The sequence below is a fragment of the Marmota marmota genome, unplaced genomic scaffold, assembly GCF_001458135.2.
Source record: "Marmota marmota marmota unplaced genomic scaffold, marMar, whole genome shotgun sequence".
In the NCBI taxonomy this organism is placed as follows: Eukaryota; Metazoa; Chordata; class Mammalia; order Rodentia; family Sciuridae; genus Marmota; species Marmota marmota.
Genome location: NW_025999969.1, coordinates 391378 through 416833, shown reverse-complemented (window position 1 = coordinate 416833; position 25456 = coordinate 391378). Strand labels below are relative to the sequence as shown.

At 38.5% G+C, this 25456-nt stretch overlaps 1 protein-coding gene, 1 non-coding gene and 1 pseudogene across 4 annotated transcripts in view; 2 read left to right on the top strand and 1 right to left on the bottom strand.

Moving 5' to 3' along the window:
- Parl (presenilin associated rhomboid like) overlaps positions 1 to 24088 on the top strand; it is a 46034-nt gene extending 21946 nt beyond the window's left edge. For all 3 annotated transcript variants that reach the window (XM_048803972.1, XM_048803971.1, XM_015499913.2), the window contains 6 exons: positions 8322 to 8417; positions 8929 to 9078; positions 10305 to 10375; positions 18373 to 18474; positions 18608 to 18705; positions 23761 to 24088. In XM_048803972.1, coding sequence (XP_048659929.1) covers positions 8322 to 8417; positions 8929 to 9078; positions 10305 to 10375; positions 18373 to 18474; positions 18608 to 18705; positions 23761 to 23872 — 629 coding nt within the window. In that variant the 3' untranslated portion in view covers positions 23873 to 24088. The remainder of the gene's footprint in view (positions 1 to 8321; positions 8418 to 8928; positions 9079 to 10304; positions 10376 to 18372; positions 18475 to 18607; positions 18706 to 23760) is intronic.
- Positions 7101 to 7173, top strand: Trnaa-ugc. Its single transcript has one exon. It is a non-coding gene; the product is annotated as a tRNA-Ala (tRNA).
- Positions 19423 to 20123, bottom strand: LOC107154313 (annotated as a pseudogene).
- Positions 24089 to 25456: the final 1368 nt, after the last annotated feature.

The following is a 25456-nucleotide window of genomic DNA, read 5'->3' as shown; positions in this document are numbered from 1 at the left end:
TGTCTCCATTAGAGGTGACAGTCCAGCTTTCCTTGCTTAGCTTTCTCAGTTGCTACTCAGACTGATCCTAAGTGAGGCTGACTCAGGCCATCACTGAGTAAGGAGTGATAGATTTACTCTGTTCAGTTTTTTTCCCTAGGATTATAGATGGTAATGTGCATGGTCTTCTTTTTGTATTTTTTAAAATGTTTTTTTAGTTGTAGATGAACACAATATCTTTTATTTATTTATTTTTATGTGGTACTGAGGATCGAACTCAGTGCCTCACACAAGGCAGGCACTCTACCACTGAGCTACAGCCCCAGCCCATTCTTCCGGTCATTTTTAAAGAACCAGAGTTCTTACCTAGAACTTTCAATATCTGAGACCAGAACTTTGCTCCATAGTATTTATCTCTAGACAGTTGGCAGCATGAAAGACCCAGTAGGTTATTAAAGATTTCTGTGATGACACCAAGCACTTCACATAAGGATTTCTTGCTGTCTGAATCTCTTGGGCTTCTGAATTTGGACAGCAAGAATTTGGGATCTAGTAGGTTCAGACAGCAAAGCATTTTGTCCAAATGTCTTTGGTTCCGGAGTTTTGATAGTAAGGCATGACTCAAATTTATCCTTTTTTTTTTTTTTTTTTTTTAGTTCTAAATTTAGATAATTTATTCTGATAGTGAGGGATACTTGTAATTTATTTCATTGATAAAGTGGAGTCCATGGTGCAGTGAAAAACCTCCCTTGTATATCATGTTAGGTTTGGAGTCTTTAGTGTTCTATTTTGTCTGACCTTGAGATTTCACTTTTTAAAGATGTGGTTTCAATTCTTTTTTATTTGGTTATAGGATTTTTTTCATGGTCTTAATTGTTATACAGAACTATGCCCCCAAACTTTGTATTAATTAGAAAGAAGATTTTGTAAGCTCTTTTGGTATTTTTAGGGTCAAGAGCACAAGGTAGCAGTTTTCAAAGTGAGACTTGTCTGTGCTTTTGTATTTCACTGGTTGCCTGTTCTGACCTGATCTGTAAGGTCCCCAGGCAGCCTCCAAGGAGAATATTTTGTCCAGCCTTTCTGGCTTTCAGGGTTGCCTTTGAGGGCCTTGCTAGGTTTCTGTTCTTTCAGCAGAATGCTGCCTTCACTATATTGGAATGCCCGAGAAAGATTCAGTTCAGGTATTGTTTTTGATCAAAGTGGGCACAATGAGGAGAAGTCCATATTTTTTGTCAACTCCAAAGTTTAGTCACTGCTTGCCTTAAGGCCATCAGCCCCTCTGCCCCAGTCTCTGAAGTCTCTTTATTTTTTTCTTTGCTATGCTGTTTTCCATCAAATTACTGGGTTTTAGTTCAATTTTCTTTCTCCTTTTACCTTTTTAAGGTTTTTAAGTTCCCAGGCCAAAATCTCTTTCCCTGTTAATGAGATTGCTGGTGAGGTAGTGTTTTCCTTGATCTTCTAGTTCCTCTTAACTTTTTCATCAGTTACTATTTTTCTGTGATTCCTGGCTCCCTAGTCTTCAGACAAGTTATCTCTGGGAAAGAAAGGACACAACTAATGCTGAGTGCCTCCTATTGCTTCAACTACTATCCTAGGTGCTTTATGTGCTGTAAAGTGTTACGGTTATGAATCATCATAAGAACCTTGTTAATAGTATCCTCATTTTTCAGGTAGACTAACTGAGGCTCAGATGGGTTAAATAACAATCTGAGTTCACAGACTTCTTAGAAGGGGGTGGATATGGGGGAGCTGGGGATATAGCTCAGTTGGTAGAGTGCTTGCCTTGCATGCACAAGGCCCTGGATTCGATTCTCCAGCACCACCAAAAAAGAAAAGAAAACCTTTGTTCTTTCATCTTCTTAACCAGGAGTTTTAAAAGAATAAAATTTATTATTTAGGTGAAAAAAAAAAAAAAAAAGAAGGGTGGATATGGGAATCAAACATACTTCATAATTCAAAAAATGTGCTTTTTATTACAACCTATCACTTTCTACTATAACAAATCACAGTTGTTATAATTACTACAGTTTTGCCCCATCCCAGGTATCTGGGTGCTGATTAAAAGCCCAAATTTCAATAGTGTTCAAAGTCAGCAAGCTGGTACCCAGGGGAGAAAGGGAGCCCTTCTTGACTTCCTGGGTTTGATTTGTCATTATAAGATAAATAGGTATACATAGTAACAGATGAAAACAGTGGGAAAGAATTTTTATGATGAGAAAAGTCTTTCTTTCATCCTGAACTTCAGTTCTGCAGTTTCCTTCTCATAATAATCACCACCTCATTAGTTGCTTTTGTATTCTCACAAAGCATGCTTTTGTATGTAAGCATTTATATCTATCTGAAGTTCAAAACATAAATTGTGATATATAATGCATCTTTTCTACTTTGATTTTTTTCACTTAATACTTTAAAGAACATTTCATATCAATACAAATAGATCTGTTGCATTCTTTTGTATATTTTATTGAAGATTAGTGTACATAGAGTTGTGTACAAATGTATTGAATTATAATTTTCACAAACTGAACATGTCCATAATAACCAGCATCCAAATCAAGAAATGGAAATTATACTCCAGCCTTATTCTTTTTTAATGTCATTGTAGCATTCCATATGGATGAATATTATTTAACATTTCTTTTATTAATGTTTACTTAGGTTGTTTTTAGTCTTTGCTTTTATAAGTAATACTACAGTGGATATTCTTATATTCATATCCTTTGCAGCCTTGTGCAGGTGTATTTTTAGGATGAGTTACTGAAGATAGAATGCTGAGTCAAAAGTACTCAGTATATACATTCAAAATTTTGTATTGTTTTAAAAGAAGTTCTACGCCAATTTAAATGTCCAACAATGTATAGAGTATATATAGGTCAGATTAATTTCTTAAAGTTGCTCACAGGGGTTGATTAGATATGTTCATCTACAGGGAGAATGCAGAGAAATGATAATCCCTTTTATGGTTAGCAGTATGGGGTCTTTGCCTCGCTCTGTGTGTGTGTGTGTATGTGTGTGTGTGAGAGAGAGAGAGAGGGGGAATTTGTCCCATATTAGTTTCTGTTTTCCCATATTAGTTTTGACTTTGTCTTCATCCCATTGGGAGGATGGAATATGGATAGTCCGAGTTTCCTCTTGATTCCAAGTAACTATGGGCCTTGACCTTATTCAATTAAATCAGTAATTGAGTTCTCTAGTTTTGTGGATGCTGCCTAGAAAGAGAAATTGTAGCCACTAAGTGAAGCTAACAGCTTGACTCCTGTACTTGCCTGATTCCTGTGAATTGGATTTAGAGGTTACTTAAGCTCATTCTTTGGCTGCTATGGATATTCATACTTGTCACTTTCTGGATGGCAGATCTGGGTCAGTTAGCAGCCTCCTCAGGTTGCGGAGCTGTGGAGGGGTGAATTGGCTCACCCCAGAAACAGAAGGTATCCTGTGCTTAGCTATTGGACTTCAAGTGGGATAGTAAGTTTTTTGTTTTTTTTTTTTTAGAAAAAGAAAAGAGGTTGCACTGCTTTCTCTGGGCCACAAGACTAGAGGTTGCTGAACCACGTGTTTCCCAGATCAGTGTGTCACTTTTTAAAAAATTGAAATATAACTCTTATATCTTTAATTCACCAACAAGTATGGTCTTTATTACAGTCACAGGTTGTATATCTATCTAATCCCAAAACATTTTCATTATCCCAAACATTTTCCTTATCCATTAGCAGTCATTCCTCATTCTCCTCAGCTCTAGGCAACCACTAATCTGTTTTTCTATGGATTTGCCTGTTCTGGACATTTCATATAAACGGAATCACATAATATGTGGCTTAATTGTGAATTGGCTCAATTCAAGGCCACAAAGATTCATACCTATATTTTCTGCTAAGATCTTTACAATTTTCCCTCCTATATTTAGGTCTTTGATACATTTTGAGTTAGTTTGTATTTGCTGTAAGGTCGAAGTCCAGATTCAGTCTTTTATTTATGAATATCCACTTGTCTCATCAACATTTATTGAAAAAACTATACTTTCCCCATGAGTTACCTTTGAACATTAGTCAAAAACCAATTGGCCATGATTGTGTGGGTTTATTTCTGGTGTGTCGATTCTATTTCATTTTCTGTATGTCTGTCCTTACGCTAGTACCACACTGTCTTGATTACTGTTATGTTTGTGTTGTAAGTTTTTAAGCCAGTAATTGAGTCCTCTAACTTTGTTAATATGAAGTATTACATTGATTGATTTTTTCACATGTTGAAGCAGCTTTCCATTCCTGTGACAAATTCCATTTGATCATGATTTATATGTTGCTGGATTTGTTAACATTTCCTCTAGAATTTTAGTATAAATATTCATGAAGCAATGTTGATAGTTTTCTTGTGATATCTTTGGTTTTGATATCACTGTAATACTGGCTGCATAGAATGACTCAGGAGATGTTCTTTCCTCTTTTTTTTTTTTTTTAAAGGAGGGTTTGAGAATGGTTGGTGTTAATTTCACCTTTTTTTTTTGGTATTCATCTGTTGTAAATTGAATAGTGTCTCCCCACACCTCCAAAAAGTCTTGTCCACCCAGAACCACAGAATGTTACCTTGTTTGAGATAAGGGCTTTGTAGGTATAGTTACAATGAGGTCATATTAGAGTGGACTCCAAAACTAATGACTCATGTCCTTAGAAGAGTGTAAAGACTTAAAAAAAAAAAAAATCCTTTGTGAAGAGATGGAGGCAAAGATCAGATTTTTGCGCCTATAAGCCAAGCAATGCTAAGAATTTTAGGAGCCACTAGAAGCTGAAAGAAAGAAAGAAAGAATTCTTCCCTAGAGCTTTCAGAAGGAAACATGACTGTTGACGTCTTGTTACCTTGACTTCAGACTTTTGGTCTCCAGAAATATAAGAGAATAAATTTCTGTATGTTAAGCCACTGAGCTTGTGATAATTTGTCATAGCAGCCCTGGGAAACTCAATATAAATGAAGCCATTTAGTTCTGGCTTATTTTTTTGTGGTAAGTTTTGATTACTAATTCAAATTTTTTTTCTTGTTTTCTAGCTATTTAGATTTCATGTTTCTTTTTGAATCAATTTTAGTAGTTGTGTATTTCTGGGAATTTTTCAGTTTCATCTAATCTCATTTGTTGGTATACACTAATTCATAGTATTCTGTTAAAGTCTTGTATATGTGTATTGGGATTGAACTCAGGGCCTAATACATGCTAAGCACTCACTCTACCACTGAGCTACATACATCTCCAACCCATGTGATCCTTATTTCTATAAGGTCAATAGTAGGATTTTCCTTTCATTCTGGATTTTTGTTTTTTGTTTTTTTTTTTTTTTTAACTACAGCTGAAAGCTTATTTTGTTTGTTAGGGTTTCAGAGAACCAACTTTTGGATTCATTGATTTTTCTGTTATTTTTCTATTCTTTATAATATCCTTTTCTCTAGTAACCAATTTTGTCTTCCTGTATTTTGTCGTTTTTTGCATGTGGGCTTTTAGATTCCAGGAATATGTTGGAGGTTTTTAAAGATCTTATGGAAATCTCATCCCTCTGCTTTTCATTTAAGATTTTTGGTCTCTTATTTGCCCTGAATGTTATTTACCACCTCAGGCAACCTTTAACTTAAATCATTTACATGTAATTATTTTTGATAAATGCCCTCTGGGAAAAGGAGGTTTGCACTTGGACAGTTCCATTCATTTTTAAAGTCAGACAGCCTTGAAAATAGGGTCTTCCAGGAAATCAGCAGGCAGGTCAAATTATGATTATTCTTTGGGATTAAGGCTTGGAAAGAGCTCCAGCTTGGTCTCTCAGCTTCCTTTTGTGTTTGTTGGGCTGTACTGGGAATGTGGGTTGTTTTCAAGGCTTTCTGTAGCTAAAAAGCCGGAGGTGGAACTAGGCAAATTGCTGCAAAGCTAGTTCTGAGAATCAGTCATTTTTTTTCTTAAATAAATGGCCCCTGGGTTTGCTGCAAGCCTTTGGTTAGTTTTCAGAGTTCTGAAATGTTGATTCTGACAGTTTTTTGCCACAATTTTTTATAACTTATGAAGGAGAGAATTTTTAGAAAAAATACTTGGCTGTTTTCACTGATATATATGATATAATTGAATACATCACTCTTGGTAAGGGTAGACTCTGGGACAGTAGCAACCTTCCTGAATCAGTCGTGCATAGCTTGTCCAAGAAGTTACTGAGTCAGGAGGAAGCAGATAATACTCCTTCTAAGCGGAGACACAGAGACTTTAAACTGTCCTGTTTCTCAAAATAGGATGAAGGGGAAGGAACCATTGCTCCCTGGGCATTTAATGCTATGCTCAGTAGCTTATTTCAGCCTTACTATAGTCTTCCTGCTGGGAATTGAACCCAGAGCCTTGTGCATGCTAGGCGAGTGAGTTACCACTGAACTATGGTCCTCACTACAGCCTTTATGAGGTAGGGTGTATTAGTTTCTTTTTACAGATGAGGGACTAAAGTGAAAGGGATGAAAATGCCACCAGTCAATAGAGCTACTAAATGGCATACCTAGGATTCAGACCTGCAAAGGCCATTCTCTTTCTACTGTATTTTCCATTTATTGCGTTGTCACTGTGTGACTGTTATATTTAATCATACTTTCTCATTTTATCATAATCTAACCTTTTAAGGTAGATTTTACTGTTCTCATCTTACAGAATAGGAAACAGCCTCAGAGGTTAGGCCTCTTGCCCAATTTATAGTGTAAGTAGGCCAGAGTTAGTTCTGCTGGATTCCCTAACTCTTAGCCAATGTGCCCTCAGTAGATCCTGCCTTAACCACACATCTCTGGTGCTTACCTGATTCTGGGAACCAGGCCATGTATTACCCACCTTGAGGACCCTTTGTCTGGTGTCAGAAGCCCTCTGGTGGCCAAGATTGAAATAAATAAATCACAATGGAAAGTGGAAAGGGTACTAGATTAGGAATTTTGGCTTGGCCACTGACTTTGGCTTTCAGGCAACTTGTATGTTTTAAAATCTCAATTTTCTCATCAATAATTGGTCAGAGAAAAAAAAATGCAACTAATTAAACTATAATGGACCACCAGTTGTAAGATACGTTCTGCTTTCAGATATTTACATGGTAAATGATGTCTTAAAATATATTAAAAATGGGGCTGGGGATATAGCTCAGTTGGTAGAGTGTTTGCCTTGCATGCACAAGGCCCTGGGTTCAATCCCCAGCACCACCAAAAAAAAAGAAAAGAAAAATGATATCTTCCTTTCTACCTAACTCAAGAGGGAGAACAGAAACCATAATACCAGGTGGTAACCCAGAGCCTCACAGAATGAGCAAGTGTGGAAGCCAACAGTGACTCCAAAATATAGCTGCTGGCAAGGACCCTAAAAAGAGTATCTTTTAAAGAAAATTTCTTATCAGAATGTTGCTGTAGTCCTTACCATTGAAGAAACTGAAGTGCTACTTGCCTGTTGCCTAGAGATTAGAGGAATGAGCAGTGTTTAAGTCCTTTAACTAAATCAACAAGTAGATGATAGTATACTTTGTGCAAGGAGTGTGGCAATTTAAAAAATAAATGCATTTTTTAAAGTGTATAGTTTTCAAGAATAACTTGATTTTGACCCTAAGTATGACTAATTATTAATTTTATAGTTAAACCTACTCAATTTATTGATCTAACATTGTAAGTTCTTGCACAAAAAGTCAGCCAAGTTTCCATATGTAAATATTGCAAATAAGCAGTTGCAAAATTCTTCTAGATTATCCCTGAATTCTCTTTTTCTTTTTTTATCCCTGAATTTTTACCATAAGTTTAAGAAGTATGCCATCCCTATGGGAAAAGATGAGATGTTAGCTTTTCTACTCTTGGCCAGATAACCTAATTCTGTACATTACTTGTCTCTGAATTGTCCATTATCAAACAATAATTATAGATCTCATTATTTATTGAAAAAAGTAAACTGTTGTGAAGAAGTGAAATATGGATTTAGGTGAAGGAAGTTAGCTCCTAGAGCATTTGCAGTTTTTCAGGAATCTCTGACTTAACCAGGATACTTTATAGACATTGATTTCATTTGCTTTCCTTAGCTCACTGTATTCGGGTGAACTTTAGATCTGATTTTCTTTCCTCTTTATTTATTTTTGGTGCCAGGGATTGAACCTAGGGGCTCTTAACAACTGAGTCACATCCCTAACCCTTCTTATTTTTTGAGACAGGGTCTTGCCGAGTTGCTTAGGGCCTTGCTAACTTGCTGAGGCTGGCCTTGAACTTGTGATCCTCCTGCCTTGGCTTCCTGATTCGCTGGGATTACTGGCATGTGCCGTCACACCTGGCCTCTTTCCTCTTATTTTTAACCTCCTTAAATTGTATTTGTTTTGCAGGTATTATAGCTGCAAATGTCCTTGTATTCTGTTTGTGGAGAGTACCTTCTCTGCAGCGGACAATGATGAGATACTTCACATCCAATCCGGCCTCAAGTAAGTCTATCTTGTGATTTTGAGGTAGAGATAATATGAAATAAATATGCTTTGTTTATTGAAATCCTACAAAAAAAAAAAATGAGATACTGTCAACGGTTATAAACAAAATCTGGAGGGTAGACTATCAGCTTCTAGAGCACAAAGACCTTGTCTCTTTCATTGCTGAATCCCAGGTGCTTAAAACATAGACAATGAATATTTTTTAATGAATTAAGATCTATGATCACTGCAAGTTTATATCTAAAATTAAAATAATTCTCTCCTTCTATTTGTAACTTTTGCCTCCATTGAACTGAGAATTTTTATTGATTGCTTACTAAGTAGAAAAGAGATTAAGATAGCTTTTTATCACTTTGAAAAGTACTGTCTTAAACCATCTTATTAAGACTAACTGGCTCTGTTTTTGCTTCCTGTGTTTATTTGATAATACTGAGAACTCTAAACTAGATAATTTTTACTGGCTTTGTGTTCTTCAATTACCAGACTGTGTTTTTTCTTTCTCTTGTAGAGGTCCTTTGTTCTCCAATGTTGTTGTCAACATTCAGTCATTTCTCCTTATTTCACATGGCAGCAAATATGTATGTTTTGTGGAGCTTTTCTTCCAGCATAGTGAATATTCTGGGTCAAGAGCAGTTCATGGCAGTGTACCTATCTGCAGGTAATGAATTTTAATCTCAGGACCTTTACATGTCATTTTTATCTTAACCAGGCCTTGATTTTTTTTTTTCCTTCCCAGCTCAGGCTAGGCTTTCCAGCTGTCTTAGTCATCTGAGTTTGTGTTAAATAATCTTAAGCAGGCTTACTTTCCCCATTGTGCTCAGTTTGCATAAAGCTTGATCAGAGTGATCCAATGTTATTGATTGCCAAGAGGAGTGAGTGTGTTTTTTTGCCAGACTATATGTAGGACAAAACTTCCTAGTTGTGGTTCTGGAGATGGCATCATTTCTAAAATATTTTAATTAGGAAATGGTAGCATGTGATTCCAGTTTACTAATTGCTGCTAAGTGGTTAATTGATCAACTTTTGCTCACCTGTTTGCAAAATTTATATAAGTAAAACATAAAAACTCATTTCTAAAGTCCCAGCATTTAAAAATTTTATATCTGCCAATTGTGCTGTAGTGAAAAAAGCACTGAGTTTTGAGACAGAAGACCTAGGTTCAGAGCCCATTTCTGCTACCAGCTGTGTGATTTGGCAGAAATGACTATGCCTTTCTGGGGGTAATGATACTTATCTTTTCAAGACATGGCCTTGTAGAAAAGATTAAATAAAAGCATCTACTCATGATCCAAAGTGACTCCTAAATTAATATCAATTGAACACTCAGGTATATGTGTCCAGTCCATCAAAAGTAGAAGCTGATCATTTTTTCTTTTTTTTTGGCCTCTAAGGTAGTATATAATTCTTTCACCAAGTACTAGTTATGGGGGTAGTTGCTGTACAAAGGATGTTTCAGATGCCATTAATTCCTGTTCCATAGGAAGTTGTTTTTTAAAATGAGCCACACTGAACTCAACTGTCATTGAAGCAAAAGGAACCTAATGGATCATTTAGTTTAGTGTCCCACCAGAGATTCTGATTCAGCATGTCTGCCCAGGGGGTTCTGAGATAGTTGGTGAGTTTGAGAACTAGCCTCCTTTTCTTTAAATTATATATCAGGAAAATGGTAACTGAGAGGTAAAGTCAATGGCAAGTCATGATGTGGGTCAGATTTTTCTTTCCCTAAAACTGTTTGAAATTATTGGCAGATTAAGTATTCGTGCTGGCACCCTTGCAGTGATACATGTACAAACCTGACACTATTAATCTGTGGACGGTAGAGATAAAAAATAGAAGTCATTTTTAAACCTTACTTAAACTGTTGAACTATGACTTGTTTCTCAGGTGTTATTTCCAACTTTGTCAGTTATATGTGTAAAGTTGCCACAGGAAGATATGGACCTTCACTTGGTGCAGTAAGTATTTCTAATTTAAAAATTTCTAATTTTAAAATTAATTTTGAAATGTATACTTAAAAAAAGTTGCAAAATTAATATAGTTTTCACATGTTCTTCATCCTAATTAACCACATCCTACAGAACCAAAGAACAATTATCAAAACCAGGAAATCAACATTGAAAAATAATTTTGGTTGATCTACATGTAATTTACAACTTAAATATTTTTAAAATTTTAAGTTTCAGGTTAAAGCTTTTAACCATTGGTTATTTACATATACTTCATGGAATAGAGTACATGGCAAGAATATTGTCAGAACAGTGAGGATCCAATCCTCATAAACCAGAGAGCCTCATCAGGCATTGGAGAATTTTTAACTAATTACAGATTTGAACTGGGTTCTATGTCCTCCTGGTTGAGTCAGTATTAGAGTGTTTACTGGGTAGATGAGACTACGGAGCATTATGCTAGAGTCTAGAGAGAGAGCCAGTGAGCAAGATGATCATGGTTCCTGCCCTCAGGAACTTAAACCTTTTTTTAAGCATTAAGAATTTTTATTTTTTTAAACATGTTTTCTTTTGAGTTCAATGGCAGAATTCTAGGCATATGGAAATTTTTATGTGATGTGTTTTTAAAGACTACACATTCACTTTGTATATTTAAATACTAAAAGCCAGGTGTGGTGGTAAGTGCCTATAATCCCAGTGGCTTGGGAGGCTAAGGCAGGAGGATTGCAAGTGCAAAGCCAGTTTTAGCAACTTAGTGAAGCCCTGTCTCAAAATACATAAAAAGGACTGGGGATGTGGCTTAGTGGTTAAGCACCTCTGAGTTCAATTCCTGGTACCAAAGAATAAATAAATAAATACTAATGCATTTAAATGCATTCTAATAGAAGATTTCATATTTAAAGGAACTCTTTCTTAAAAAGACTGTTATGAGAAAAAATTCTTATGTAAAATAATCATTCCCTACTTTGTGTATATTTAATTTTCTTAAGAGGTCTATAACTATATTATTTACATGCATTATTTCTTAAGCTCTATACCCACCACCACCCTATTTTCTTCATGGAATATTTTTTTGTATAAAATTTGGTTCTGGTATAATTTATAAATTTTAATCATATTCTGTACCTTACTCAGCAGCTAAGCATCTTGTTATATGAAGACAATGAAGATCACTACTAGAATGAATCAGAAGTGGACTCGGATTTTAAGTTTAGTTGGAGAAAATATAATCACATCTAATAAATACTGAAAGGGATGAGAATTTTGAGGACTTTGTGGTTTCTGAGGATGGAGAGACTTAGTAGCTAGTAGGATCTGGGAGGGCATTTTGATGTGCCCTTAGACAGTTGTTATTCTTGTTTTATAAATAAGAAACTGAAATCTAGTTAGTAGATTATAGCAGCATGGTATCTGGAAGTAGAGTGTGTTGGAATCCTGGCTCTGCCGCTTACCTGTGATTTTTAGGACTTATTACTGAGCATCTCTGAGCCTGTTTCTCCACATAAAGTGGGAATAAAACCAGTTATTTTTATTTTGCTTAATTATTAAAATACCAGCTACTTCTGATTTGCAGTGCAAGTATGTTTAGAGTCTGTAGCACAGTAAGGAGCATATAGGGAGAAATGTGCAAAAAATAGTTCCTATTCCTTCATTAAAATCCTATACAGCTGGGGTTGGGGTTGTGGCTCAGTGGTAGAATGCTTGACTAGCACTTAAGAGGCACTGGGTTTGATTCTCAGCACTATTTTTAAAAAATAAATAAATATATAATAAACTTTTTAAAAGTAGATGTATGGGGAGAGATATGTCATTTTAAAAAAATCCTATAGAACATGCCAACCATAAAATTATTTATCCCCAAATACTTTTAATTCATCCTTGGTGATAATAAAAATTAAGTCAATAGGTACAATGGAGGTACAATGGCATTCTTGATGAGAAATCAGTAAGAAAACACTATTGACAATTGTGTTTAAAATATTGGTCTTGGGCTGGGGCTGTAGCTCAGTGGCAGAATGCTTGCCTAGCATGTGTGAGGCACTGGGTTGGATCCTTAGCACAGCATTAAAAAAATAAATAAATACACACACACAGAGCAAATAAAGGCATGCTGTCTACTTAAAACTATAAAAATTTTTTTTTAAATAAAATATTGGTCTTAATGGTTTAGTCATAATTTTGTTAAAGACTATTAAAGTATATTTGTCAATTACCATATTCGCTACTAGGGGTCAAGGATACTGGTTAGTTTTGGTGTCAGCTGTGTATATTCTAAATCTCATCAAAAAATTAATTTCTTATTAGTTATTGGCATGAAGCTTATCTCCAATATTCTGCTTTTCAGAAGTTATTTTTTATATAGGTGGCTAAGAATTGAACCCAGTTCCTTACACATATTGAGGCAAGTGCTCTACCACTGAGCCACAACCCCAGCCCTAGAAGTTTTATTTTCTGTGAAATGTAACCCTCATCTCAAGGTAGCACAGAACATGTGTTATTTGTTGTAAGAAACAGCATTTATTAAAATATTTGTTAGAGAAAATAATTGTTCACTTGAAATTTATAAAGTTTATCATAGGCTAAATTTGGTCACTAAATGATAATCTGCTCACTGTGACTTCATTGATTTAACTGCTATTGACCTAACCTGTGCACAGTGGAATTCTTTTGTTTATTCATTACAAAGTTACAAGTAAAATGGTCACTAGAACAGATTCGTTTATAATTTCATTTTGATTTATCTGTAGTGCTTTCTGCAACTTTTTTTCTGGCTGTTCTATTTATTATACATCTTTTATCACAATTTGGTGCTAGTGTCATTTTATTAGGGTAAGTGGAGAAGCCTACCACCTTTCTTACATTTCTGTACCTCCTCAAATTACAATTGTTTTATATATTTCTTCTACAGTAATAATATCACTGTTAGAATTTTTGCTTCAAATATTAAACATAATTTAGAAAATTCAAAGGGAAAAAACAAATCTTTTATATTAAGGCATATTACTGTTTCATTGTTTTTACTTTTTGTTTAGAGAACTTTTTTAGGAGGGGACTGAACCCAAGGGTTTTTAACCACTGAGTCACATCCCCAGCCCTTTTCTTTTTTACTTTGAGACAGGGTCTTGCCAAGTTGCTGAGGCTATCCTTGAATTTGTGATCCTCCTGCCTCAGCCTCCCTGAGCTGCTGAGATTGCAGATGTGCTCCACCATGCCTGGCTTGCTTTTTTTTTTCCTTTGATACTGGGGACTGAACCCAGGGCACTTTGTCACTGAGCTATATATCACCAGCTCTGTTGATTTTTCATTTTGAGACAGGTTCTCACTGAATTGCTTAGGATCTCCCTAAATTCCTGAGGCCGGCCTTGAACTTTCAGTCTTCCTGCTGTGGCCTCCCAAATTACTAGGATTACAGGCGTGCATCATGCCCAGCTTGATATTCTTTGCTGAGCATATTGTTGGATCTTTTTTTTTAAATCCAGTCTACTAGCCTATGTCTTTTGATTGGTGAGTTTAAGCCATTAATATTTAGGGTTACTATTGAGATATGATTTGTACTTCCTGCCATGTTTGTTTATTTTTGTTATTTAACTTGATTTGTTTTTCCTTTTTGATTAGTTTTTCTCCTTACTGTACTACTTCCCACTGTTGATTTTTGTTGTTGTTTTTCATTTCCTTTTCGTGTAATATTTTGCCCAAGATGCTTTGCAGAGCCAGTTTTCTAGCTGCAAATTCTTTTAACTTTTGTTTATCATGGAAGGTTTTTATTTAATTGTCAAACCTGAAGCTTAGTTTTGCTGGATACCAGATTCTTGGTTGGAACCCATTATCTTTCAGCATCTGTGATGAAAAATCAGCCATTAACCTAAATGTAATCTGCCTCCTTTCTCTTGTAGCTTTTAAAATTCTCTCCTTGTTCTGTGTGTTGGACATTTTCATTATAATGTGTCTTGGCAGGGTCTCTTGTGGTTTTGTACATTCGGTGTCCTGTAGGCTTCTAGGATTTGGATTTCTGTTTCATTTTCATGTCTGGAACGTTTTCTAAAATCATTTCATTTAACAGATTGTTTATTCCTTTGGTTTGGACCTCTATACCTTCCTCTATCCCAATAACTCTTAAATTTGGTCTTTTTATGGTATCCCAGATTTCTTGGATGTTTTGCTCATGGTTTCTTATCAGCTTTTCTGAGTTGTTTAGGCTCTTTTCAAGATGATATATTTTGTCTTTGTTGTCTGATGTTCTGACTTCTAATTGGTCTACTCTACTGATGGTACTCTCATTTGAGTTTTTATTTGGTTTATAATTTTCTTCATTTCCAGGATTTCTGTTTTTTTTTTTTGATTGTATAACCTCTATCTCCCTGTAGAGTTGATCTTTTGCTTCTTGGATTTGTTTATGTAATTCATCGTCAAAGTGAACTTTCATTGTCTGCATTTGCTGTATAATGTCTTCCTTAAGACTCCAGATCATCTGAACCATGTATATCCTGAAATCTTTATCTGACATTCCTTCTGCTGCAGATGTTACCTCTTCTAATGTTGACTTGTCCTGGATTGTTTGTGGTCCTTTCTTTTCTTGTCTTTTCATATTACTCACGTTTCTTTCCAGCTCTTTGTGACTGTTTTTGTTAATATTTTCCCCCTATATATTTATATTGCTCTTATATAGTTCCCAAAATCTCTCTTTTGTGGAGAAAACCAATGTTAACAGTTCCCAATATCAATAATACATCATCTATGAGCAAGTTTTCATTGTTATTACATTTATAGTTAGACTCTATGTCTACAGATGTTGGCTTCAATTATTATTTAGAATATAGTCTAAATAATAGACTATATTCATTCGTTTCATAAAAGGCATACCATTTCTGGTGGCATATAGAGAACCTGAAGGTCAGGCATAGGACATCATGTTAAGGGGGAAAGGAGTGAGGGTAGGGGATTACTCTAACTTAGCAACTTGCCGCAGTCCGGCTGCAGCAAAATAACCGGGGGGTGACGAATAACTTGTGTACGTTGATACAGCAGGAGTAGGAGCCGTTTATTGCAGGACAGGAGCAGTATTTATACATTCCACACAGCTTATCTAATTAGCATAAACTAGATACATCAGTCAACCAATAAGGAATCTCCACACTTAATGGCTCGCTTTTGTTACTTCTCAAACCACTCCCTCTGGCATTTTGCCAGGCACCATCCAGACTTGTTTACGAACTCTAACATTCCCCTGGCAAAATGCCAGGTGTTATTTTGACTTGTTTACAGACTCTAACATTTCCCCCTTTTGTTTAATTTAAATAACGACCATAGTGGTTTTTACAGAAACACCATAAATAACCTGCTACAAACAGAAAGGGAGGATACAAAATGCCACAATACCAAGCCAATTGATGGCTCCATGCAAGAAGCCCTTGGAAAAATTATACCAGCAATGACACTGTTAGCAAAGATACCGAGTTACAATAAGTTATAGATTACAGTTTGTTGTCTCAGTCCAGGTAAAGCAGTGTCTCAATAGATTAACTCACAGTCCAGGTAAATCACAGTCCAGGTAAGTTCTGCAGGCAGCTAGCTTAAATCACAGTCCAGGTAAGTTCTGCAGGCAGCTAGCTTGATCTGAAGTCTCCTCCGTTTCTCAGCCGAAATCTCCTCTGGTTCTCAGCAACACTGGAAATTCTTCCACCTTGGTCTTTACCGGCTCTGGGACGAAGGCAGGAACTCCAGATGGCTAAAGAAAATCCTGTAGCATTCCATTAAGAAAACAACCTTCTGAACAATTTAGTACATTATCTCAAGGTTTTTTACATTTGAAATAGGCCTTAATACTGGCCTTGGAAATGATCAAACTTCAGGGACGCCATATGCGTCCTCTCCCAGCTGCAGCGTCCCAGGCAGCCCCAGATGGCCCTGGGGAGAGTCCCGGTCTCAAACTGCTTCCAGGCACAGGGAGCAAGAGCCTGCGAGACTGTGCCTCCAGGTCAGGTCTAGATTTGGGCTCGCGGCAGTGGAAGAGCCAGCTCCCCGGCCAGGAGGCGGGGAAGGGCCAGTCGCCACCGCCTCTTGGAAAATCCTTGCTGCGCTGTGACCGGCTTGCACACTCGGCAGCCACCTCTCCGCTTCGCGCACCCTCCGGTAACGAAAAGTATTTAGTAATAGCCTTTTGCTGCAACTTTTTTCCTGATAATCCTCCTTCTTCTGAACTTTCTTTTTCTTTCTGACTAGAGTTCCTGGGCTCTTATCAACACATGCCCTAACTATTCTTGGTTCCACTGGGGTGTCTCTTTCCCTTATCAATTTACTTCTCACCCCTTCCATATTTTCATCATAAAGACAATACAATACACTGAGACAAAACAAGACACAAACATACTGTATCAATCTTCTCCATTTTCTCGAAATGGTCATTTTTCCTCTCGCCCTATCTGCCTAGGGACGAGCAGATTGCTCCCGTCCTATCTATGGACGGGCAGCTTTTTTTCGTCACTTACCCCCGAGTGTCCCGGGGCTCCCCGAACGGGCCACCATCTTGGGGGGGGGGGGACGAACAACTTGTGTACGTTGATACAGCAGGAGTGGGAGCTGTTTATTGTAGGACAGGAGTGGTATTTACATTCCACACAGCTTATCTAATTAGCATAAACTAGATATAGCAGTCAGCCAATCAGGAATCTCCACACTTAATGGCTTGCTTTTGTTACTTCTCAAACCACTCCCTCTGGCATTTTGCCAGGCACCATCCAAACTTGTTTACGAACTCTAACATTCCCCTGGCAAAATGCCAGGTGTTATTTTGACTTGTTTACAGACTCTTAACAGCAACTTTAGAGGAGAACTCTAATGAATAGACAGGGATAGTTTACGGAAGAATGTATAACTTCAAACTCCTTATCTGTATTAAAGAAAATTACGTATAAATAGTAAAAGATAGGAGGTTGAAAGTGCAATTCCTCTATATTATATTATTCTGGTGATTCAGTTCTTAAAGTCTAATTTCATGCAAAGTTCTTGGATTCACATAGTTGAGGTTGTGAGGACCAGAGGGGGAAGGGTAGAGGAGATTGGATGAGAAGAGCGAGAAAAGAAAAGAAAGAAAGAAAAAGTCTCAGGACTCTGTTTTCTTTTCTTCCAGTAGATGGAGTTGTCTATTCCTAGCTTGAGTGTCTGTGTTCAGGGTGGTGGAGGTAGCCAGTGTGAGAGGGCTTGAGCTTCTACCTGGAGCCTCCCTACTCTTAGTCTCTGAGTTGGAAACCAGGTGCCTGTACAGTTGCTGTTCTGCGTTGATAGCTACACCCCGCAAAAGTTTGTGAGAAAAATTTTGAGTTATCACCGCTGGGGGTGGGGGAGTTGGAACCGGGTACCTGATCAGCCACAGAATCGTGCTGGTAGCCACGCCCATTGATAGATTGCGAGGAAGGTTTTCCAAGATGGATTCCATCTGTTACCCACATAGGGTGTTTGGTGAGGTGGGGGGTGCTGGGGTAACCTTGTGCTGTGTCCAGAGCTCGATCTGGTGACCTGCAAGCAAAGTCTCTGTTCTGCGCCGCCTTCCATTTGCGCCGAGCCGAGTGAGGGCCGGGCCTTCCGTCTGCGCCAAGCCGAGCAAGCCACATATGACTTTCTTTGGACAGAGTTATGGTCATTTTCTCTGGTTTGGCGAGCTTTTTAGAGAGGTTTGAGAAGTTCTTTTTTAGGCATTAATGAAATAATGCTTATGACGTGTTTAACACTGTTCATTAAGTGCTAACACAGTGGTTTTTATACATTTTAGTAACCTGTAATGAAAGTTCAGGTTTTACCCAGTGATTACTATGAATGTGACAAACCTGAAGCCTCTCTGCTTGGTACAGTGCACATTAGCAACTGAAAGCTTTTAAGCTCTGTGCTCACCTATAGCTGAGCATATAAGCCTTTTGGAAAAAGTTTTGCTACTTCAGACATGTAGCCACTGTGTTCCAGAGGTTGTGTGCGGAGTTTGCTGTCCCTAACCAGCATTTTCCATTCTTTTGCAGTCAGGTGCGATCATGAGTGTGTTGGCAGCTGTCTGCACTAAGATCCCAGAGGGGAGGCTCGCCATCATCTTCCTCCCAATGTTCACATTCACAGCAGGGAATGTAAGTACCTGGATGAAGTTCTGAGGACATTAGTGTTGTTTTTACAATGACTGAAGTCTTGCTCTTAAATTAGGAATGTCAATGCTGGAGGAATCAAAGTGTATCACTTCTGTTCTCTCTTGCCATCTTTTAGGCCCTAAAAGCCATTATTGCCATGGATACAGCTGGAATGATCCTGGGATGGAAATTTTTTGATCATGCAGCACATCTTGGGGGAGCTGTCTTTGGCATGTAAGTTGAGTGTAGCTGATGCTAAACTGCTTCCTCAGTTGCTTCCCTGTCCTCCCTGAGGAAGACAGAGTGAGGCAACTGAGCTATGTGATACAGGCAGGAGGATACTGTTGGGAGGGGAGAGATCCTCAGCATGGTTTGCTTTGGTCTAAATCAGTTTCACCAAGAGAGATGGGATTTGAGAATGTCAGCCCTGCCTCTGCCTTGATCATTGTAGAGTGACTATGTGCTTTTATTGGTCCCTTAAACTCAACTCCATTTCCTAACCTGTCATCATTCCCAGCCCCTCTCATACTGCTTCCAGCCCCCAAGTCTTTGATGTTTCTATTTCCCACTCTTGGGCTTTCTTGCCCTCCTCCCTCTTCTGTGGGCGCCATCTCACCAGTGCTGCACAGACTCTGGGCTGGAAGAGCCTTTTTTTTTTTTTTTTTCCTGTAGTGATTGTGAGGGGGAGTGTTGTGTGTCTGCATAAAGGAAGCAAGCCAGCATGGACACTTACTGGGCATCATATGTAGGCACTGAGCTAGTCACTTTACATTGTACTTTATTGTTCCCGTTTTATTTATTTATTATAAACAAGAAGTTTATTTAAACAACAAGACACTTGACTTGAAGGGAAATCTAAACATTAAAATTCTCCAATCGAACAAGGTATGCAAGGATTTTTATGTTGTTCAGGTTTTTTTTGTTGTTGCTGTTAAAACAGTGAAAGAAAAAGAACTTATTAGAATATAAAAGATAAGGGCTGAATGAGCATGCCACTAATGGAGAAAGGGGATATTTTCACAGAACCAGTATTTTTCCCCATCCCATCTCCATTTGTTGTCAATCAAAACATATCATTGGCCATTTAGTTTAAAAAAAAAATGCAATATGCTTGTGCACATACACCAGTTACTTTATGTACAATAAAGGAATGGGGAAGGGGAAAATGAAAGAAAAAAGAAAACTATAGTGGTCAGAAGGTGGTGGAACCAAATTGCAGTTTTCTAATTGAGAATGTATTCTTGGTCTATAAGAACAGAGTTCTGGAGTAAAGTAGCAGGTTCCCTTTTTAGTAGACACCTCCTGTCTGCTGCTGGAATGTATCAATTGTATCTTCATCCTCCATTTCCAACTGTGCAGGTGTGTCTGTTTCATTAATTGGCTGCCCGTCAAATCGGAATCTGATCTGCTTCATCGACAAACCCTGTCGTTCACAATATGCTTTCATTAGTTTACTAAGTGGTTAATCTTAAACTGCACCACAGAACCATCCTGCCCTGCCACCTTCAAGTTAATATGATCGTTGTTCTCAGTCTTGACTCCTTCCTTGGGCTTTTCGTCGGCCATGTCGAGCACCAGAGTCTCCTCAGCTGCTGCTTCACAAAAGAGGTACCAGGTCCTCATGAGCACACAAGCAGCTCCAGGAGCAGCAGAAGAAGGAGGCGGCAGTGATGGACGAGGAAGAGGGCGTCTATTATTCCCATTTTACTAATGGGAAACTGAAGTACAGAAGTGGTCTTCCTTAGGACAGAGAGCTCTGAAGTAGCAGAGCAGAATTTAAACCCAGATCTCCTTTGCTTTCCAGCCACATCACACCACATCTAGTACGCCTGGCATATGGTCAGAAAGTGTTTCCATTTGTGTTTCAACAATGGTGTTTTAGCATTTTTTGTTTATTTGCTTTTCTTTTTTGCCTAAAATGTAATAGTTCGGTAGCAACTATAAACTTCCTTTGGACTCCTGGAGCCTATCTGACTCTGGGAGTCCCTTCAGCACAGTTGTCTGATGGTGCCATCCCTGAATGGCCTGTCTTTTCTTGCAAATCAGTTGTCTTTTGCCCTTACTTCATTTTTGCTTTGTTTCATGACAATGGAAACTTCTTAAAATTTTTTTTAGAAAAATCTAAGTGACGCAGTTTTGCCAAGTAGGTGGTGGAACTAAATGCCATTATGCCATTTATAATTTTCAGTGATATTAAAGAATAGCATATGTGAGTTCTAGCTTTAACAGCAGCACAAATATAAATAGTAGAAGCTGACCTGCTATTACAGTATGAGAAATGAAAAGGGATTCTGTTTTATGAACTCTAAATTTACCTGGTGCTTTTTACGTGTCTGTAAAGGGTCGTCTTTCCAGCAGGTTTTTATTCTTCCAAAATATAATTAGATGGCCTTTTTCCATTCTGAAAATAATTGGATCAAAGGCATTTTAAAGCCTAGGATCTGGAAGGCAGAGGAATCTCTTTGCTGTTTCTAATTTCAGCTTATTTTCACTTACTAGATCTCAGTCATAACATCTTTAAAATGGATTCAGAAATGTGAAAATCTTTTTTTTTTTTTTTAGTTAAATTGCCCTAATTTTTTGCTATTCACTTGCACATTTCCTTGGTTTTGTGTCCCTGACCAGCTCTCACAGTCTTTACATTGTACTATTGCAATAATGGCTAATAATTTATTGAATAGTTGTTGTGTGCATAAGCTGTGACTTTAAATCATGTAGAATTCTATGAGCTAAGGGCTAATTTAAGACTCTTAAAGTGGTGGGAGCTATTCCACTTTACATATTAAAAAAACCTTATAGAGGAGGTAACTTGACCAAAGATTCACAGCTCATAATTGCAGAGATGGAGTTTCATACTACTAGATTGTTATGCTGCTGCAGCAAGAAAGGTTTAGTGATCTGGGGTCTGGGGGTGTAGCTCAGTGGTAGAGCACATGTTTAGAATGTGCATGGCCCTAGGTTTAATCCCCAACACAAAAAAGAAAATAGTTAAGTATTTTTCTAATTTGAGATTATCCAAATGACTAGTTAGTTACATTTGGTTTTTATGAATATAATCAGAACAGCGTACCTGTAAGATTAAAGTATTTGACTCTGCTTGAAATAAGCAGGCTCAAAAGATTTAATGGAGAATCCCTAAAAGGTTTTTGTTTCTTGCAAGAATCTTTAAAATTGCATTTTAGGGTGGTCCATTTTCTCTTGTTCTGAATTCACCGGAAATTTTTATATTACAAGAGAATTTTGTTACATGCCTATTAATTTGCATACCCTTTTAAATGCTTTTTTCATTCTTAAATATACAGATTATTTTTCAAAAATTTAATGTTGGGGACTGAGGTTGTGGCTCAGTGGCAGAGCACTTGCCTTGTACATGGAGGCGCTTGGGTTCGATCCTCAGTACCACATAAAAATGAATAAACAAAGTAGGGATGTGTGTCCATCTACAACTAAAAAAAAATTAATGTTAACAAAATAATGTAATTCTATAATCAGGTTTTAACTACATTCAGGGAATATTTTAAGATTCGGATACAAATCAAGACTTTTATAAGAAGAAAATGTTCAGAGCTGGTTGTGGGCTACTTGGTAGGGTAAGCAGGAGACTTCCAAGTTTGAGGCCAGCAAACTAAGACCCTATCTCAAAAAAAATAAATAAAAATGCTGGACACACTGATGCATGCCTATTATCCCAGTAGCTAGGGAGACTGAGACAGGAGAATTGTGAGTTCAAAGCCAGCCTCAGCAACAGTGAGGTGCCAAGCAACTCAGTGAGACCCTGTTTCTAAATAAAGTAAAAAATAGGGCTGGGGATGTGATTCAGTGGTTGAGTGCCCCTGAGTTCAATTCCTGGTACTCCAAAAAATAATAATTGCCGGGTTTCTGTTCTCACGACTAAAAGGCTCAGGGGTCACTCCAGGAAAACTGGGCTAACTGGGCTGCACAAAATAACCACACAAGAGATACAAATACCTTTTTCTTTGGGGTCGCTGTGATGGCTCCTCTGACCTTAAGGGTCTGCAGGAAGAGAGAGAGTGAGAGCATGTGCTGACCCTTTTTATTGAGAAGCAGCTGTTCAAATGAGGCAAGGGGTCAGGTTTCAGGAGGCTGAGTCTATCTTCATGATGTCCATTGTCAGCAGGTTGACTGACATCTGGGTAGGCCACATCCAAGGGCACAGTAAGAGAAGGGGACACACACAAGACACTTCCATGGAAGATTCTATACTAAACAGGGCAAGGGGTTATATTACAAAGGAACAGGTGAGCATAGCTCCACCCTGGGGCTGTAGGAAGCCACGCCCATGCATGAGACACGATCCCTTGAACCCAAGAAGGGTGGGGAAAGCCCTGCCATATTTCTGTTTCTGAGCACCTCAGCACCCAGCCGGGGAGTCTGACTCAGTCATCTGCAAGGTTGGTCTCCCACAGATAATAGGGCTGGGGGTTAGCTCAATGGTAGAGTGCCCCTGGGTTCAGTCCCCACTACTGAAAAACAAAGTTCAGGGCATTTAAAAAATGTTAAAAACATTAAATTGCTGTTCTGATAAGCTAAACAGTATCTGGGAGATGTGAAGCTCAACAAAACCTGATCTCTGCCTCAGGGAACTTTGCTCTGTTTGGGGAGCAAAAGGAGTTCAAGAGTTTAAGATGAAAGCTTTCCTTAATTCCCACCCCCATGTGCTCCAGGAAGTCTCCCTCTACTCCCAAGGGTGACAGGTGCCATCATGAGGCAATTCCACCATTTCTTAGATAGGAGCCTGGACTTAGAGTCAGTCTGACTTGGGGTCAGACCTCAGTTGACTGTGTAGAAGCTATTGGCACTTTGGACAAATTATTTTCTCTTGGACTTGGTTTGAGTCCATAATGAGAAATGGTATTTAACTTGCAGGGCAAAGGTGAATCAGAAGTAGTGGGTGTGGGGCTGGGGCTCAAGCGGTAGCGCGTTCGCCTGGCATGTGTGCGGCCCGGGTTCGATCCTCAGCTCCACATACAAAGATGTTGTGTCCGCCAAAAAACTAAAAAATAAATATTAAAATTCTCTTTCTCTCTTAAAAAAAAAAGTAGTGGGTGTGAAGTACTCGACACATTCCAGAGCATTCACCCCACACTACTATGACCTTTTTTATGCTCTGTATATTAAAGCTAAACCATTTATCTACAGCAAATAAATTAGCCATTTTCATAAGCTACATAGTGAAGCACAGTAGCATTTGATTTTTAAAAATGCTGGCTTGATTAAATCTGTATGTCATATTATTGGAATGTCAAACCTGGTTTTTCTCTTTTCCAGATGGTATATTACTTATGGTCATGAACTCATTTGGAAGAACAGGGAGCCTCTAGTGAAAATGTGGCATGAAATGAGGACTGATGGCCCCAAAAAAGGAGGTGGCTCTAAATAAAACTGGGGTTGGACATTACTGGTGCATCTGATCCGTGCTGCCTGGAAGCTCCAAGATCGCATTGGCCCTGGAGGGACCACAGCTGTGCTCCTGCCTGGAAGACACCCAGCAGCTAGCCTCCCCGGCATTTTAAACTCTGTCCCCCAGTACTTGTCTCCTTAGGAAGTGAATTATGACAAAGTTGTGAAATAAAGATTTATATCTCTAGTTTGTAAACAGGAGGGGTGGTCTCTTTGTGAGCATCAGTGCTGCTCTGGCATCTTTGTTTTGACATTGTTTGGCCAGTGAACCTGGTCAGGGGGCCCCTTGAAAGGGATGATAGAAACTTGATGGCCTTGGTTTTGGCCTTGACCTTCTGACATCTCTGCTTAGCACAGACTGACCTATCCCTTTCCTTGGTTGACAGAAGTTGAGAGCATCTTCTCTCTGCCATAGTCTGAAATAACAGCTGCAGATACTTTCTAAATGTTCCCAAGAAAGGTGGAGTTTCCTGGCAGTGAGAGGCACATACATAAAGCTATTTTTAGGTTTTGCTTTCTAGGTTAAAATTGTAGCTAAATTAAGAGTAAAAGGAAGTGACTTGGATAAATTCAGACTTGAATCTGAGCCCAACTGCATCTTATGTTTGAAAAGGTACATTCTAATGGAAGTGTCTTCCTGAAATAGTTTCTGTCGTCATTTTGGCCTCACTGCAGTGGGGTTCACATTGCCTCATGGTGGAGAATCACATCGAGGAAATTCAATTTGAGGATTTTTCTTGAAAGCATTTACAGGAGAGGTTTTAGTTTTTTGGTAGCCTTAAAATGTTATACCAAATCTTGCTTTTGCTGGGGAGGAGTAGAAGCCCTGATGTTAGCCTTGCTTGGCTAATTTGCTCCAGTTTGTGCACAGCTGGGCTTTCTAAGCAGTGAGCTCTGAGAGCAGTGGGGGGTCACACCCACCTCACCAGGTGGCTGAGAACTGCATGACAGCACATGCCTGGTACATAAATACTGTCCAGTACTTGGTAATTCTTAACTCTTCCACCAGCGTGGTTGGCTTCACTGTGAAGTACCCAGTCATTTTCAGTGGGCAGAGGATTGTAAACTAGCATCCCGTCTAGAATTGTCTTAACCCAGCCCTCATTTTGCCAGTAAGGAAATGACTGGTGGAGGGTAGGGTGACTGACTGCTCTGCCATTTCTGAATCTGCTAATAACCCTATGACAAATGAGGCAAGATATTTTCCATAGTTGGGATGAGAGGCTGAGCTCACACAAAATTTTCATCATCTATTTGAAGGCAGATCAGGAAAAGAGGCAGTGAAGACCTCTCTCCTGTCCTTGCTGTGTCAGAGAAGTAGTGTTGAGAAGTCTCTGGAGCATTACCTGTCTATAAAGTCCTTCAGCTGAGGAGCCTTTGAACAATGGAGGACCTTGTTCCCTGTGAATGAGTGGCCATAGGAGGCCCAGCCCCCTGCAGCCTGCCCAAGCTCTCCTCTTGGCCACTAGGGGGTTTAGCTTCCCCTCATCAAGGCTTTGCTGACCCTTGACCACACCTCCTTGGCCATACTCTCCCTGCGTCTCGGCCATGGGCCTGCCTCTAA